Genomic DNA, 16,169 nt, shown 5'->3' with positions numbered 1-16,169 from the left:
TGTCTCCTTTGGATATAAATCTCATTGGTCACATCATTTGCAAATAGGTAACAGTTTGAAATTTTCCAAAGCACCCCAGCTGGACATATAAAGATGATCAAGAGGTATATCAGCGACTGAACTGGGAAAATGTGACTTATCTTCAAACAAAAAAACTCCACACAAACTAAAAGAACGCTTAATATTTCCTATCACATGAAAACCTCTAACACTTGTCCTATGTCCGTCCCCCTTAAGAGTAACAGGCTGAAGCTGAAGTCATCACTAAGCATGGCTTTGAGGACAAAGTCTGTTCATACTATCTTGTTTACTCAAGCCATGGAGCTGTGGAAACACACCAACTGCTGCCCTCACTTATGCAAGTCAGTTAAGGCCCAGGGCTGGATGGGAAGACGGCATATTCCTGTTTTCAAGTCGATGGCTCTTGGCCTCTAGTGGAAGCACACTCTTCCTGGTAGCAGCACAGCCTGGTTCATGCGTGTAGGTCTTGGAGGCCTTAGGCAGGAGGCTGAAGTCTGGAGGATGAGGAGAGGAAGCATCAGAGCTGCCTCCTGCCCAGATGTGCAAGGAAACAGATGAAGCTTGTGAGATTTAATTACAGTCACTGGAACAGTGAGAAAAAAAGAGAAAAGGCTCCAGATGGTCCCTCATGGGCGGCGGGGGGGGGGGGGGCACTGGACTTCCCTGACGCCTGGGAGGCCCCTGCAGGCCACAGTCGCACCTGTGCCATCCACTCCCACCTGCCCAGCCACCTTTCCCACAAACCCTGAGTGAACAGGCATGAAGCTGCCCCAGAACCAGCATCTCTGGGATTTGGATGAACTGTCTGTGAAACCCTCGGGGTTCTTTGGGTTTTTGTGGGTAGGTTCTTGTCCACTTTCCTTGTTTCTTAAATGAAGACAGAATATCTGTTCAGGCCTATCTCTTCTGAGGTCCGTTTTGGTAAATTATAGTTTCTTAAGAAGCTGCCCATTTCATCCAGGTTTTCAAACTTACTTACAAAGAGATGAACAAAATAATGCATCATGATTGTCTGAATTCCCTTCGTTCCTTTCCCTTATAGTTTCTTATTCTGTGAATTTATTTATCTCTTTCCCTTATAATTTCTTATTTTGTGCTTTCTGTTTTCTTTAGGAAGTTATCTGATGTCTATAAATTTCGAAAGAACAAACTTTTGGTTTTATTTATTATTCTACTATTTTTCTGTTTTCCAACTCATTAACTTCTGCTTTAATCTCTGACTTATTCTTTCTGCTTTTAAAAAAATTGTTGTTCTTCCAATATCTTGAGTGAGATGTTTATTCATGGTCCTTCTTTCTTGTACCTCCCTTTACATTCGGATCAGATCAGAGAAGAAAACCCCAGAGTCAGATTCATTTACCGTGGCTGTTGCTGTTACTGCTTGAGGCCGGTGCTCAGGTAGCCGGCACCTTTCAACACTGACCAGGAATGTGGGGAGAAGGAGCCTTGCAATCCAGGGACACGGGCACAGGGCAGCTGATCCTTTTTGGACGGAACCCTTGGTTTCAGGGTGAGGAGCTTCAGCCCCCTGAACACAGGCTGCACGACAGGAGAACTCACTCTCCCCCGCCGCCCCCCACCCCGGCCCAGGGCGCACACTGCTTCTGCTGGGCCGCAATTCAGCCTACAGACCCCATGTTTGAAGGCACAACAGCTTGAGGTCGCCAGCAGGAAAACGGACTGAGGACCCACAGCACATGGTGAGCCCTGTGGGAGGAACCCAGAGTCAAGGGGAGCAGGACGCTAACATGTTTGACTAGAGGTTCGATCCACACAGAGTAGAGTGGCTGTCCTTGGAGAGCATTAGTGACAGGACCAAGGCAGAGTTAGGTTTCCCTTGCACCAGGAAAAGAGCGCAGGATCTAGACATCGTTCCATAGAGAATGAAGACGAGATAAATACCCCCCATGAAAGGCCATGATAGGGTTCTGCAATGGGGAGGGAAGGCCCGTGGATGGAACCTGGCTGGCGCCTTACAAACAGACCCCGTCTATAATCCCACCTTGCGGCTGGAAGCCAGGCTCGGAGAGGCAGGAGCCATCAGCAGCAGAGTGTGAGCCCCCACCTATCCGATTCCAAAATATCTGACGCCCCTTCCACTCTGCCGGGAGCTTTAGGCCTGTTCACTTCAGAAGAGATGTAAGTGAGGAGAAATAACTCAGTTTCAGCAGATAAAGTTTAATTCTCTAGAACGCAAGGCGGGGAATAAGCCAGTAAAGAGCCGAAAAGAGACCAGCCATAGAACTCCTCTCCATTTGAACTCATTACACATGAACCTTGGCCCACTTACAGAGGGATCCATTCAAACAGAGGCAGAATAATGACCAGCAGGTGGACAAGGTGTTGTCTTGTAACATCCCTTGGGAAAACTATGTCAAATGTTAGACAAGAGTGATTGTAATGATGATATAAGTGATGTGTATAAATGGCTGTTAATATGCTTAAGGATGCTTGAAAACTCATTGGATATAATTTAGGCATTTTTTAGGACATTAACCAACCTGTCTCTCAAAGAGATAGCCAGGATATGGTTTAGCTCAGTTCATGCTATGATCCCCAAATGGTGACCAATGGAGTCAAGGTGATTTATCCACCAGGTTCTGGAGGCCTTCCTGTCAACGTCGTGCTAACCGCAAAGCCCACCATGTCCTTCTCAGACCACAGGACAGAACCCCACTGGGGGGGATTCAGGGCAACACCTCTGGATCTAAATTGTGGATATAATTCCCCTTTGACCTACTCAGCCAGCCTCATCAGAAGCTGCTTAGGGGCAGGAGAAGAAACTGGAGTTACGTCTACGGTATCCAGTTAATACTGGCTTTGGAAGATAAATTCCTGACTTTAAAGAAGTTGCACTAACCTCTGAATAATGCAGGGCTTGGGTCGCTGACCCCTGATACCTGGTTCCTCGCTATCTGTGGTTGCACTAGACTGCAGATTGTAGTACTACCATGTTTACTACTGGAGACAACCTGTGAATAAGTGGACCTGAGAAATTCAAACCCATGTCGTTAAAGGGGCCACTGTATACTCTTCAATCTAGAAATTCCAGTGCTGGAAATTTACTCTACAGACAGAATCATACACATATAATAAACACGGATGTTTATGCTAGTGAAAACTGAAAACAATATATTATTATGGAATTCATTTAAATAAATTTTAGTAAAAATTTATCTCTGCTTTTACTAGCTGGTCAAATTCTTAAACATTCTGTGTGCCTCAGTTTACTCATCTGTAAAATGAAAGTACAACAGCATGTGCCTACCTCACAGGGCTGCTGCGGGGAGTATATGCAAAGAAAATGCCTGGAGGGAAACATCAAACTGTTACCAGTGCTGACCCCTGGAGAACGGAATGGGAGAGAGGCTTTTACTTTAGGAGGGGGTGACTTTTAGAAGATGCAGTGGGTAGGAGGATATACGAGTTGAAAAAGTTGTCACCATCACTAGTTTTTCTATCTCATAGGAAAATGAAAGAAACACAGAAATTTATTGCTCTGAATCAGTTAGAAACACTGCATACCTGTGTAACTTCAAAGAATCAACTTCTGATTTGGGGCTTTTGTTAAATGAATCCAAGTTAACCAAGTGTCAATAGAGAGGTCACTAAAAAAAGCTGTTACAACGAGAACCTCACTCTCTCATACACTGCAAATGCCCATGAGAAGCCTCAGCGACAGCAAAAGAGACTCCCAGTGGTATCTGTGAGACCCCCTGAGCCTGGGCACACCTTCAGACAAGACTGGAACTGACCACACTGACAAGACGGTGTCAGCATTGCAGACAATGTGGGTGTAGGAAAGGACCGACCTTGGCACCTGGGAGGTCCCTCTAAGCCCTTGGAATGTCCTGCCTGATGAAGTTTCTGTTTACCTGGGGGTCTTGGGCTAAGACGCTAACAGTGTGACTTCTGGTGGGGGCTCTGGGCCATATGTTACCTTGATCTCTGGAAGGGCAGGGAACAAGGGTGAGCTGCACGAATAAGCAGGCCATCTTGTGTGGGTGATCAAACCCAAATAAAAACTCTGAACACCAAGAGTGGGGGGTTGTCCCTGGTTGGCCGAGTCCCGCACGTGCCATCACACACTGTGAGATGCCAGAAAGGTTGGCATAGCCAGCACTCCTCCCCTGGGAGAGGACATGGCGGCTGGCACCTGGAACCCTCCCGGAGCTGCCCCTGCACCTCTTTCCTGGCTCATTTTCACCTGCCTCCTTTCCTGGTCATGAACTGCAAGTGTGTTCAGTGACTGAATCAACCAATGACTCAAACTGAAGGTGGTTGGGGACGGCCCCAAACTTGTGGCTGGTCAGAAAGGACGGCCGAACTCCATCATGGGGACCAGAGCCACAGGGGGATGAGGGCATGCCACCTGCAGGGGCAGCATCCCGGCCTCAGGCCAAGCCTCGGGGAAGCCTTACCATCTTGCTCTTCACGAGTTCCTCGATGGCACTGACGAGCTCGGCTGCACTGGGCGTCTCGGAGCTGGTGGGGCGGACTAGTAACCGTGAAGAGGCCTAGGGAGAAGTTGAGAGACAGAGGGGGGAGGGGAGTGCCCCCTGTTAGTCACTGCCCGGACAGAAAATTCTCCTGCAAGCGCTGTCTCTTTTAAAAGTAATTCCAGACAAAAAGACCACAAGTTTGTCTTTGTTTGCATTTATTTAAAGCCATCTTTTTAAATGTACAATATGCTGACATGAAATAGTGAATAAGACCTGTCTGGGAGACATGTGGAAAGCAGACAAAGTCTGTTTTTAATCCGCAGCCATGTACCATCAGAATGTTTTTCAAAGAGGTGGACGGGCGCGGGAAAATCCTAACTTTTGCAACTGCTGGCCAGGCTACTGGCTACGGAGGAGAAGACGGAGAATCTGATCAACAGAAGAATGAGAGGCTGAGGGGGCCAATGAGCGACCCCTTTAAATAATCAGGAAACGGGGCCAACGAGTGACCCCTTTAAATAATCAGGAAACAAAACAGGAGACTAAAAATGGCTTTACTGTGTGGATGGGGCTAAAAGAAAGAAACAAGGAAAGGAAAGGAACCGGGAGCACTGACCAGACAGGGAAGAGGGGGACAAGCTCACCATTTTCTGTGCCATCCATTTCCCCAATGATTAGTGCAGAGGACAGGAGATCTGTGGGCTCACAAGCTATCAGATGCCATTTACGGCTAGAGTCAGGGTGTACAAGGTGGACAGGTAAGGAGTCTGGGGAAGGGGCTACTGAGTTCAACTTTCAGTAATTAGCAAACACGCTGTGTTTGCAGATTACTTGCCCCGTCAATTTGCTGGAAACTAGAAGAGGGGTGTAATATGAACCTTGCTTCATATTAAGGACAGCAGAGACGCATGCGACACACGGCTAGCTGTCCTAACGATGCAGACAGATACGGGTTTACGCGTTTACAACGAGGCTTTTACAATGTGGATCCAGATATGCACTTGGCAAAACAAATGTTGGCTTGGTCTAATGACAGCTGGAAGATGAGGTGAGGAAAACAAGGAAAAAAATTCAAATGGAGAGGTAAGGAAACTGAGCCAGAACAGACACAGAACACAAATCAACATAATGCTGCAGTGAAAGTTTACAGAAAGAGAAAACAGAACAAAACAAAATATTAGTCACAAGATAATATACTCTCTGGGAACATCACTATAGATTTTTGTAAAAGAAGAATTTCTATGGATAATACCCAATGAGGTAACACAATAACCAATAAATGATTTTAGCAAACAGAGAAATACAGTACAATCCACTCTTTAAATGGAGAAAAATACCCTCTTATTCACTAGTCCACCAGACCTGGCACCTCACTTTTGGCTAACCATCCAAATCAACAGATACCAGTTTTCTGCTTTAAAAACGGAGTTCCCGCTGTGGTGCAGTGGTTAACGAATCCGACTAGGAACCATGAGGTGGCAGGTTGGATCCCTGGCCTTGCTCAGTAGGTTAAGGATTTGGCGTTGCCGTGAGCTGTGGTGTAGGTTGCAGATGCGGCTTGGATCCCGAGTTGCTGTGGCTCTGGCGTAGGCCGGTGGCTACGGCTCCGATTCAACCTGGGAATCTCCATATGCTGTGGGAGCAATCCTAGAAAAGGCAAAAAGACCAAAAAAAAAAAAAATGCTACAAAGCAACCAAGGATCGGTCAGAGCTCTGCTTCCTGGTGGTTCTGCTCTGGGCAGTGGGGTCTGAGCCCTCAGATGCCCCCACTAAACTCCAGACTTGAACCAAGCTGCCTCCTGCTGCCAAGTCCCATGGCACCCTACTGTGTATTAGGGTCCCGGAGGAGGAGGCAGGGATCTAGAAAGAAGGGGCCTTAGCTGAAGACTAACGTGTGAGGTGCCTCGGCCTCATGGCAGGTCAGTCAGTGGGCCGGGCCGGACACCAGGTCATGATGCATGGGCCATCCAAGAAGCGATCCTGTTATAGCGCTGAGGAGGGAGTCAGGGAAGGTAAAAGGGTAAGAAGGGGAAAAAACTGATGGAAACATCTGTTTTATTCAGAAAACTTAGTTTCTGCCAAAAAAAAAAGAAAAAAAAAATCAGCAGTAATGACTTCATAGCATGGTTTTCAACACCTGCCAGTTTGGAGAAGCAGGATGGGCTGGAATGCGAGAAGATGTGCAAGCCACAGTTATCAGGTTTCCTTCTTGATATTTTAGGGTTATAGCATGGAATGTACAAAATAATTTTAGATTCTGTAAGAACTCAAAAAAACCCCCAGGAAACAAACACTAAGATTTCCTTAGTATAAACCCTCCTCAGACATTCAAAGAGGAGATTCACGGCTTTGGACTAAACTCCTGCACTGTGACAACTATTCCTACTCCAGTTTGATCCAAATGTTTGCCATGTTGGAAAAAGGAACTGGACAGCCATACAGTCTCATCTGAAAACAACACCTGTATGCACAAACACCCAACAGAGAGAAGCTGATGGGCTTGTGTGCATCTCGGACGTAATCACGCAGGCAGTATGTGACTGCTCTGTCATTTCAGGGACCCTGGTCAGTACAGGCGGAGAAATTAAACTGACTTTAAAAGTAGCTGTGACTAAAAGCATCCATAAGAAATGCACTGAACATGTTTATAAGAGCACATGTGTGGGAGACTCCGGCATATTCCTACAGCTTAGTTTAAATGGCCTTTGTTAGCCATACTTTTGGGGTGAAAACGGACAGGATTCCGCCGGGAAAAATTGACACATTTCCAGGCACCTTTTCAAAGCCCGGAGGTTACTCTCTAGGTCCGGCAGTGAGGCTGGTGTACAGCAGCTTCCACAAGGCCCCCTCACCTTGTCATCCTGCGAGTCCGGCTGCAGCAGGCTGTGCTGCTGGATGGCCATGGGCGGGGGCAGGGGCACGGCATCCGCCCCCTCCTCCCCTTCTTCCTCTCCACAGCTCTGCATGCCCGATGACGAGGATTTGGAGAGCGTGCCACTGCTCAGGCCCTCATTCCGGCCTCTCTGAAATCAGACCGACATTTGCCTGTTAGAACCCAGGCCCTGGCTGTGATTTCAGGTCACAGAAACCGAGCCCTCAGGGGTTAAATGGAAAAGCACGGCCAGGATTTCTAAACTAAGAGCAGAAATCAGGCTCCTTCCAACCCTGATGGGAGGTTTCATTCCTTCCTGCAGCCTGACTCCCCTGCTTGTCAATTTGGATGAGGAAAGGACCACTGATGGTGACTTCTAAAGGGCCAATGTTAACTGCTGGGCTCTGAACACATCTCATCTTTAAGAAGCCAATTTTAAAGAAGTTCAAAAATTTGTGCCATCCATAACCCCTCAGTTCCTCTGGTCCCCTATCATTTTACTTTTGGCACTCTGCTCGAATAAAATTCACTGAAATAATGAGGGGCATAAAGAAAAATACAATTCAAGGTGCATTTTAAGAATCTGAATTAGGTATCCATTAATTGCCCTCTGTTCTTACTTTTAGAAAAAAAGATTTCCGTTTTATTTCTAAGAGGCCACAGTCTACCAAAGAGATAGACAAGGATATAAAGAAATTATACACTCCTGTAAAAACCTGCAACAAAACCATGCCCAGGAAAAAAGCAGCAGAACCCCCCTAATCTGTAGAATAAGTTAAATGATACAAATCTTGTCCTCTCTCTGCCTTTTTCTTTTTGAGTCTGTGAGGGAATAGACAGGGTGGAGGGCAAGTTATAAACTCTAAAGGCCCATCACTGACACCACATTTTGCTGAAGGCCCATCTTGGGAATCATGAAGGAACTGCCCTCTAAAAAAGGAAATTAAAAATAACTCCCTGCTGATCTACATACGTTTATCTCTGATAACATGGGCATGATCCAGTGTTTGCTACTGGGTTAACAAAGTCAATTAACTGGGTATTTTAACTCAGGATAAGATATAAGTATGAATGTGAGGCAGGGGTGGGGTGGAAACAACTGGAGGATGCAAACATTCCTCCAGAACTTCCAAGTCTAAAACTGATGCTTTTGGGGAGTTCCCTGGTGGTCTAGTGATTAGTATTCAGCACTTTCATTGTTGCCCAGGTTCAGTCCCTGGTCTAAGACTTGAGATCCCACATCAAGCTGCTGTATGCCATGGCCAAAAAAAATAAAAAAAAATAAAAAAAAATAAAATTGGTGCTTTCCTTGCAAAATGCAGCCACCATGGTTGAGTGCTAATCTCAGGGACTGCTTAAATCTTTTGTGGCACGGTAGCACCCCTGGCTTTGTCTGTGATGGAGGTGGAGGGGGGCTGAGGCAGCAGGGCTTTGCTTCCTCCTGGTACAGGCAGGGAGCGTCCACACCTTCGGAGGGGCTCTGATTTCTTGATCAGAAGCCACACGTGGGTCCCAGATGCTAGCGGGCTGCTAGGGGCACTGAGCGGGGCTCTGACCAGGTCCTTTCCAGGAACTTAGGGGAAACAACCATGCGTGTATCTGCTGTTCCCACAACTTGGAGAGGGGCTGCCAGAGGCGCTGGGGGCCTGACCTCTTCTACCGTCTCGTCCTGTGGGGTGGCTGCACTGTCGTCCGAGTCCTTCTGTGAGCCGGCATCAGCGCTCTTGCGGACCTCCCTGCTCTTCTTGTGCTTGTGCGCCAGCTTCTTCACGTGCCCATCGGCCTTGCCGCTGCTCAGCCGCCGCACAGGGCTCGTCAACCACTTGCGAAGGGTGTTGCCGGGGCGCTTGGGGCCCGGGGAGCTCTGCGCCCCCATCATGTGGGGCTGGAGGGAGGCCACGGAGGCGGGTGGGCTGGCATCGTTGCTGGAGACGGACAACGAGTCTGTGGGGAAAGAGAAGCAAGTGTGACAGATGACCCTGAAGCTCCCGTGGTCCCAGTCGGTCCCTCTGGGCCAGCAAGCATCAGTACTGCCCAACTGAAAGCCAAGTTCAGTGGTTGACAGCTGGGAGCTCTACAAAGCTCTGCCCTGGGGGGTGGGGAGAAAATGCCCTTATCCTCACTCATCGATGTCTCATTGAGTCCTGCCAGACATGATTTTTCTCCAGAATTACTGCCCCCTCCAAAAATTCCAAGTCAACAACCCCATCATTACTGTACAGACTCAAAATGACACCATCACTTAAAATATGACAGACATTGTAGGACAGAATGGTTACATTATTCTTTTCTCTCCTTTTTTTCTAGGGCCACACCCATGGCATATGGAGGTTCCCAGGCTAGGGATCTAATTGGAGCTATAGCTGCCGGCCTACACCACAGATACGACGCCAGATCTGAGCCATGTCTGCGACCTACACCACAGCTCACAGCAATGCTGGATCCTTAACCCACTGAGAGAGGCCAGGGATCGAACCCACAATCTTATGGTTCCTAGTCGGATTTGTTTCCACTGCGCCATGACGGGAACTCCTTCACGCATTTTCTTGATAGACAAAAACCAAGAAAGAATGGCTTAAAGAAGAACTTAAAGGAAATTAAAAACCAATCCTGTTGGGTAAATATGTTGGTTTGACTCACTCCCAATGAATATAAGTACCACTACTTAATAAATAAATACACATACAGGCATACCTTAGGGATATCGTGGGTTTAGTTCCAGACACTGCCATAAAGCGCATCACACACGAATTTTTTTGGTTTCCCAGAGCATACAAAAGTTATGTTTTGCAATGAGATCCTGCTGTATAGCACTGGGAGCTATATCTAGTCACTTATGATGGAGCATGATAATGTGAGTAAAAAGAATGTATACATGCATATGTGACTGGGTCACCTTGCTGTACAGTAGCAAATTGACAGAACACTATAAATGCTATAATGGACAAAAATCATTATTAAAAAATAAATAAATAAAAGTTATGTTTCCACTATACTGTGGTCTAGTAAACGTCCAGTAGCATTGTCTAAAAAAAGTACATACCTTAATTAAAAATATTTCATTGCTAAATAATGGTACCCATCATCTGAGCCTTTGGCAAGGTGTAATCTTTTTCCTGATGGAGGGTTTGAAAAAAAGGCAAGAATCACAAAATGTGACACAGACACAAAGTGAGCAAATGTCACTGGAAAACTAGTGCCAACAGACTTGCTTGATGCAGAGCTCCCCCAAACCTTCAGTTAGTTAAACTGCATTAAATTAGTTAAAATGCGTTATTTGTGAGGTGCAAAAAAATCAAAGTGCACTACAATGAGGTATGCGTGTGTGCATGAATGCGTGTGTCTAAGTCAGTATAAATGTGACCTGGTCTGGTATTATGACACACGGCACCATTCTGGAAAGTTGAATGCCAAGGGCAAGGTTGGTAGCTGTGGGAAGTACAGCTGGATGGCTCACTGGGAGACGTGGCCCACAGCCCCTTATTCCCAGTCATTCTCTGGAACAACCCAGCATGTGGAGTCTTTGTCCTCAGCCTCAGCAAAGTTACCACACACCACCATCAATTAACAAAACAATACAATGTTTAATGAAATGTGTGAAGAGGAGACGTCTTCCTCAAATAACCAAAATGTTATTTGAAAATATATCCAAAGGAATCTTTTCACTAGATTTCAAAAACTAAGTATAGGCAACACTAAGATAATTTGTCTAGTGAAAAAGGGAGATACTTAAACACTCGGGTAACAGCCAACACTCAGCAGATCTGTGGAGCCACATGAGCTGTTACTTTACAAACGGAGGAGCAGTGAGGAGGCCCCACAGTGAAATGAAGTAAAACACCTCCCTGTAGGAAATGGAAGGAGGAAGAACATTCACTATGCTTGTGAGTTTCTTAAACCTTTTGAAGTCTTAAAAATAAATTAAAATTAATCTCTGAGAAGATTGAACAGACACCTGTCTTCGCTGTATTTACCTCTGTGGCACTGAGACCATTACGTGCCGCAGTTGAAAAGCAAAGGGGCTGATTCTTCCCAATCCTGTGATTATGTGCACAGGAGTCAACAGCAGCTTCCCACTCGCATTCCAGACGTCGGGGCTAGACGGCGGAGAGCCGTGTGACTGTGGCCCCAGCCCTTCCTTGGCCCAGACCTCGCAAGGGGAGAGGGCATAATCTTCCATAAACAGATGATGTGTTTCCAGCGGGATGGCTCATTCTTAAAAACCTAGACTTTCTCAGAGGCAGACTTTGGCTCAAAACTCATCAATATAGCATTCTGTTCAAGAGTAGCTGCCCTGCCCCGTGTGTGTGTGTGTGTGTGTGTGTGTGTGTTTTACAGAAGAGTTATTAAAATGTTCCCATGCCAGCCTCGTTTTCCTCAGGTACCGTCTGGATGATTTAGGAGAATGAAACCATTAAGTTATCGACATCCATGTGTAAGAGCTTCATGAGACTTTCTCAGGTCCTGACCTAGGACAAAGGGCAGATGACACCGACACGGTGACATGCTTCCAACCCCTTATGCAGTGACAGCAGGAAGGACAACAGGAAGAGGAGGGTTTGGATAACCTACGTGCCAGATAATTCATTCCGTTAAAGTTTTTCTAAGGATTAGCTATTAGCAAGACACTGCGCTGGCCACTACAGGTGACACGTTCCATACTCTGCTGGGACTCAGAGCCAAGTCCTGTACTTGCCACTGGACACAGGTGAATAAACCTACACTCTTCACCCAGGAGACCCTCTGTGCAGTGTTTTCAATGATTATATCCACATAACCATCACTGAGGCAAGACTGGGGCACTTCATGCTATGAGTACAAACCCTGGCAGAGGTCGAGAAGGAGGGCGATCCAGTGGAGGGACCAGGAAGGCTTTGAGGAGGAGGCGGTGCTGAAGCTGGCCTTTGAGCGAGCTGGGCCTGAATCACGCATGACGAGCTCACAAGGTCATCAGCTCCAGGAGGGCAGGGGCCTCACCTATCTGGTCACCTGGGGCATATCCAAGGCTCAGCATACAGTAGGGCGTCTATTAAGCATCTACTGGAAACACAGAAATCTCAGCCCAAAGAAACAGGGCTAGCTGATCCACAGCCCTGTTCTAGGGACAGGCCCTTCCTGAATGTTCGTGCACTCAGCCAAGTAACTGCACGAGACAAAGAGCCGTGGAGGTGGCCAGCCATTCCGGACCAGCCAACGCCAGGGGCAGGCCCAACAGCTCAGCTGTGCCTCAGATGAGCTAAGAGAGGTGGGAAGAAGACAGAGGCCGACTCACTTTCATAAAACTATGGCACCTTCAGGTCTTACAGTTCATCAGCAGATACTCATACCTTAGAGATGATGGAGACACTGCCTGAGCCAACAAATGAGACTTCTGTGCGTTTTTGTGCCTATGGCTGAGGACTTGGGGGGAAATCTGGCCCTGGAGCAACGCAGCACTAGGATGAGTCCTAAGTGAAGAGGGCGCCCACCAGGAGATCTGGCCGGTCTCTGTGTCCATCGAAACTCGTGGGGTGACAGAGATGTGAGAGCTCCTGGAGGGGAGAGCTGTGGGCAGGCTCCCTACACACAGACCTCTCCCGCGTCAGCAGACCCAGAGGCCACAGGAGGCACGGGGCAGGGGACTGCAGACCATCACTGACAACTTGTAGGACCTGGCTGGCTTAAAAGGATGATTCTTGGGGCATCTCCAGCCTTGCTTAGGAAAGGAGCCAATGGTTGTAAAAATGGTTCAGGTGAAAGAAATTAGAGACACCATTTCTTAGCTTCTCTCTGTGGGCTCTGCTGCATAGGATCTGGTTCTCTGCACTTTGAGAAGTAAATTCAAGAGAGACTGTTTTTTTCCATTCATCTGTCAATGGACATTTAGGTGTCCATCATGTCTTGGTTATTGTAAACAGTGTTGCAACGGACACTGGGGTACATTATCTTTTTTTTTTTTTTTTTATTTTCCCACTGTACAGCTAGGGGGGGAGGTCGTATCTTTTTGAATTAGAGTTTTCTCCAGATACATGCCCAGGAGTGGGAATGAAGGATCATATGGCAACTCTATTTTCAGTTTTTTTAGGAATCGCCATACTGTTTTCCATAGTGGCTGCATCAATTTATTATTTCTGCCAATGGATAAAGACGATGTGGTGTACATACATAAAACACATATACACAATGGAATATTACTCAGCCATACATAAGAATGAAATAAATGCCATTTGCAGCAATGTGGATGGGCCTCAAGATTATCATATTAGGAGAAGTAACAAGATAAAGACAAATATCATATCATAGCACTCTATGCGGAATCTTTAAAAAAAAAGATACAAGTGAACTTATTTACAAAACAGAAATAGACCCACAGACAGAGAAAACAAACTTAAGGTTGCCGAAGGGGAAAGGGGGGATAAATTAGGAGTTTGGGATTAATACACACACTATTACATATACAATAGATAAACAAGGACCTGTTATATAGCACAGGGAACTAGACTCAATATTTTGTAATAACCTGTAAAAAATGGAATGTGAAGAAGAATGTATATATATGTGTATACATGTAAAACTGAATCACTGAACTGTATACCTGAAACTAATACCATGGAAACCAACTATACTTCAATTTAAAAAAATTTAAATTAAAAAAAAACCTTTTTTTTCCCTCAGCTGGCAGGTCAAGTATTATAAACACAGCCATGGCTTGACCAGTCCAGCCCAGACCCAGGACAGAGGCAGAGCTGTCCAAGGTCAGAACTCAATAGTGTGGCAGACGAATTGCAGTGCTGAGCCAATAGTGATTCCCTTCTTGAGCTGCCATTTATTGTTACTTCAGTGACATTATATCATTTTACTGGAATATTTATGACTTAGAAATATGCTGGCAGCAATTACAAACTAAGAAGGAAATTAGGTCAATTTTTACATTTTTATCTTGAAAAACAATTTCATTTCAGAAGTCTGAAGATGTACAGGGAAAATTTCACCTGTTCCTAAGATTAGCAAATATTTCGTCTTGGGCAGATCTGATATATTAGACACAAGTGGGGGTGATTAGCAATGAAAAAAAAAAAATAACCAAAACCCAAAGCAAACAAATTCTTTCTTTCTAGTTTGATTTTAACAATGATACTCAGTTCTTCACACTGTTTGACACTTTCGATAAAAACAATAAGCTGTATTTTCTTTGCAACACAAACTCATTTTGTCCAAATCAACGGATCTTAACAGTCCATTTACATGCTTTTAAATGGATTGTGACATAATGCATATATCGGTAATTTCAAAACACTTAAAAATTATATAAACTTATATCGATCCTTAATAGGATGAAATGAAGTGCCTGCTATTATTTTCAGTTCTCTGAAGAACAGACTTTGACCACAGCTCTGATGCAAATTTTAAATTACACACTATGTCCAATGGCATCTAGCAGGATTACGGTCCCCAACGTGACCAGGCCTAAGTAAACGTAAACATTAAAGAGCTTTAGATGGTCTCCTTGGGAAGCTCCTAAATTACTGGTCTGCACAAGGTGGCTTCCCTAGCTGAGCTCCAATGGCCATGATGCTGTGTCTGAAGTGTGTGGTCTGGGCAGGCCCCTTCCTCTAACGCCCCCTCTGCTCAGGCGGACCATGAGTGGTGAAGGCCAAGGACAAGAGTAACCTGGGGCGGAGGCCCATGGCCTGGGCTCTCCATCTCCCTTCCAGGACAGCACCACTTCCAGTGGGGTGACTGTCAGGAAGGAAGCCACCATGACCACAGACTCCAGGCTGCACGTGGGTGGGCGCTGGGTCTTGTTGTTTACAGCTCTGTACCCAGCTGGCACATCCTTAGAACTTAATAAGTGTATGCTGAATAAATAATGAATGGGTGAGGGTGAGTATTTCCCAGGCTGAGCTCACTGCCTGACAGCTTACACCATCCCCCAAGAATGGTGACGTGCTGACCTGGTGTTGTGTTCCCATCAGTTCTGCGATGAGCTGTAAGTTGCATCTAATTTTCATCCGGTTTGTGAGTTTGTGAATTGTGGGTGGTGACTCAGAGTAGATCGAAGCTGCTTCTGTCCTGGCCTGAGCTATGCGTTGCTTTCTGGCCAGGCAGAGCAGGGCCCAGGAGTGCTTGGTGAGGGTAGGCAGCACACACGCAGCCCCCCACACGTGTGGGGTGGGCAAGGGGGCAGAAAGAGGGTTTGCCACAGAACTGGCCAGAGAAATAGGATGGAAAACTCATTTGTCACTCAAAGAAACTGCGCTGTTCCTGTTTCCATCTTCAGTTACTGTCTCCTGTCTCTAGCCTCCCCTTCAACTCCGACTTTCTCAGAAGAAAAAAGGACTCAACACTCAGTACCGTTGCCTTTCCAGCCAGTCACCCTCTTCCACATCTACGGGGATGCCCGGGCTACATCACACCTTCTCGGGGATGTGCCTTCCTCTTTCCAGCCTGGGGAGGCACCACTGACTCCAGGTCCAGGTGAAGATCAATAAAGGGCATCAGAAGGAACTCCGGACCTGTCAAAGGGGCCAAGTTTGAGCCTGGCTCTTCCCCTCAACAGCCGTGACCCCAGGCCAACATTCTGGCATCTCAGTTTTTTCATCTCACACGGCAATAATAAGACTACATGAAGTCACGAAGATGAATGGGCTTTGCAAACTGTAAAGTGCCATTTACAAACCGATGGCTGAGGCAACCTGGGTAGTACAGAATTTACCAGATTATACAAACTGTGAGCACCCAGACCATGGGGATTTGTTTTTACCGTTCTGTAATCACAGGCCTAGCATGGCATCCAGGACTTACTCCAATCATTTGTAGATGCGTGATGGCTGAGTGAGGCAAACTAGATGAAT

General features: G+C 46.4%; 1 protein-coding gene across 5 annotated transcripts in view; it reads right to left on the bottom strand.

The window, feature by feature from the left end:
* TRIO (trio Rho guanine nucleotide exchange factor) overlaps positions 1 to 16,169 on the bottom strand; it is a 357,836-nt gene that overhangs the window by 34,441 nt on the left and 307,226 nt on the right. For all 5 annotated transcript variants that reach the window (XM_085001718.1, XM_021077143.2, XM_085001720.1 and 2 more), the window contains exons 35-37: positions 8,987 to 9,279; positions 7,316 to 7,486; positions 4,443 to 4,538 (exon numbers count right to left, since the gene is read on the bottom strand). In XM_085001718.1, the coding sequence (XP_084857844.1) occupies positions 4,443 to 4,538; positions 7,316 to 7,486; positions 8,987 to 9,279 (560 nt within the window). The remainder of the gene's footprint in view (positions 1 to 4,442; positions 4,539 to 7,315; positions 7,487 to 8,986; positions 9,280 to 16,169) is intronic.

Source organism: Sus scrofa, chromosome 16, assembly GCF_054392235.1.
Source record: "Sus scrofa isolate SSC_HxYL_T2T_F1_AM1 chromosome 16, Sscrofa_HxYL_maternal_Yorkshire_Landrace_v2.0, whole genome shotgun sequence".
Lineage (NCBI taxonomy): Eukaryota > Metazoa > Chordata > Mammalia > Artiodactyla > Suidae > Sus > Sus scrofa.
The sequence above is the reverse complement of the archived record's forward strand: the minus strand, read 5'-3'. Positions and strand labels throughout refer to the sequence as shown.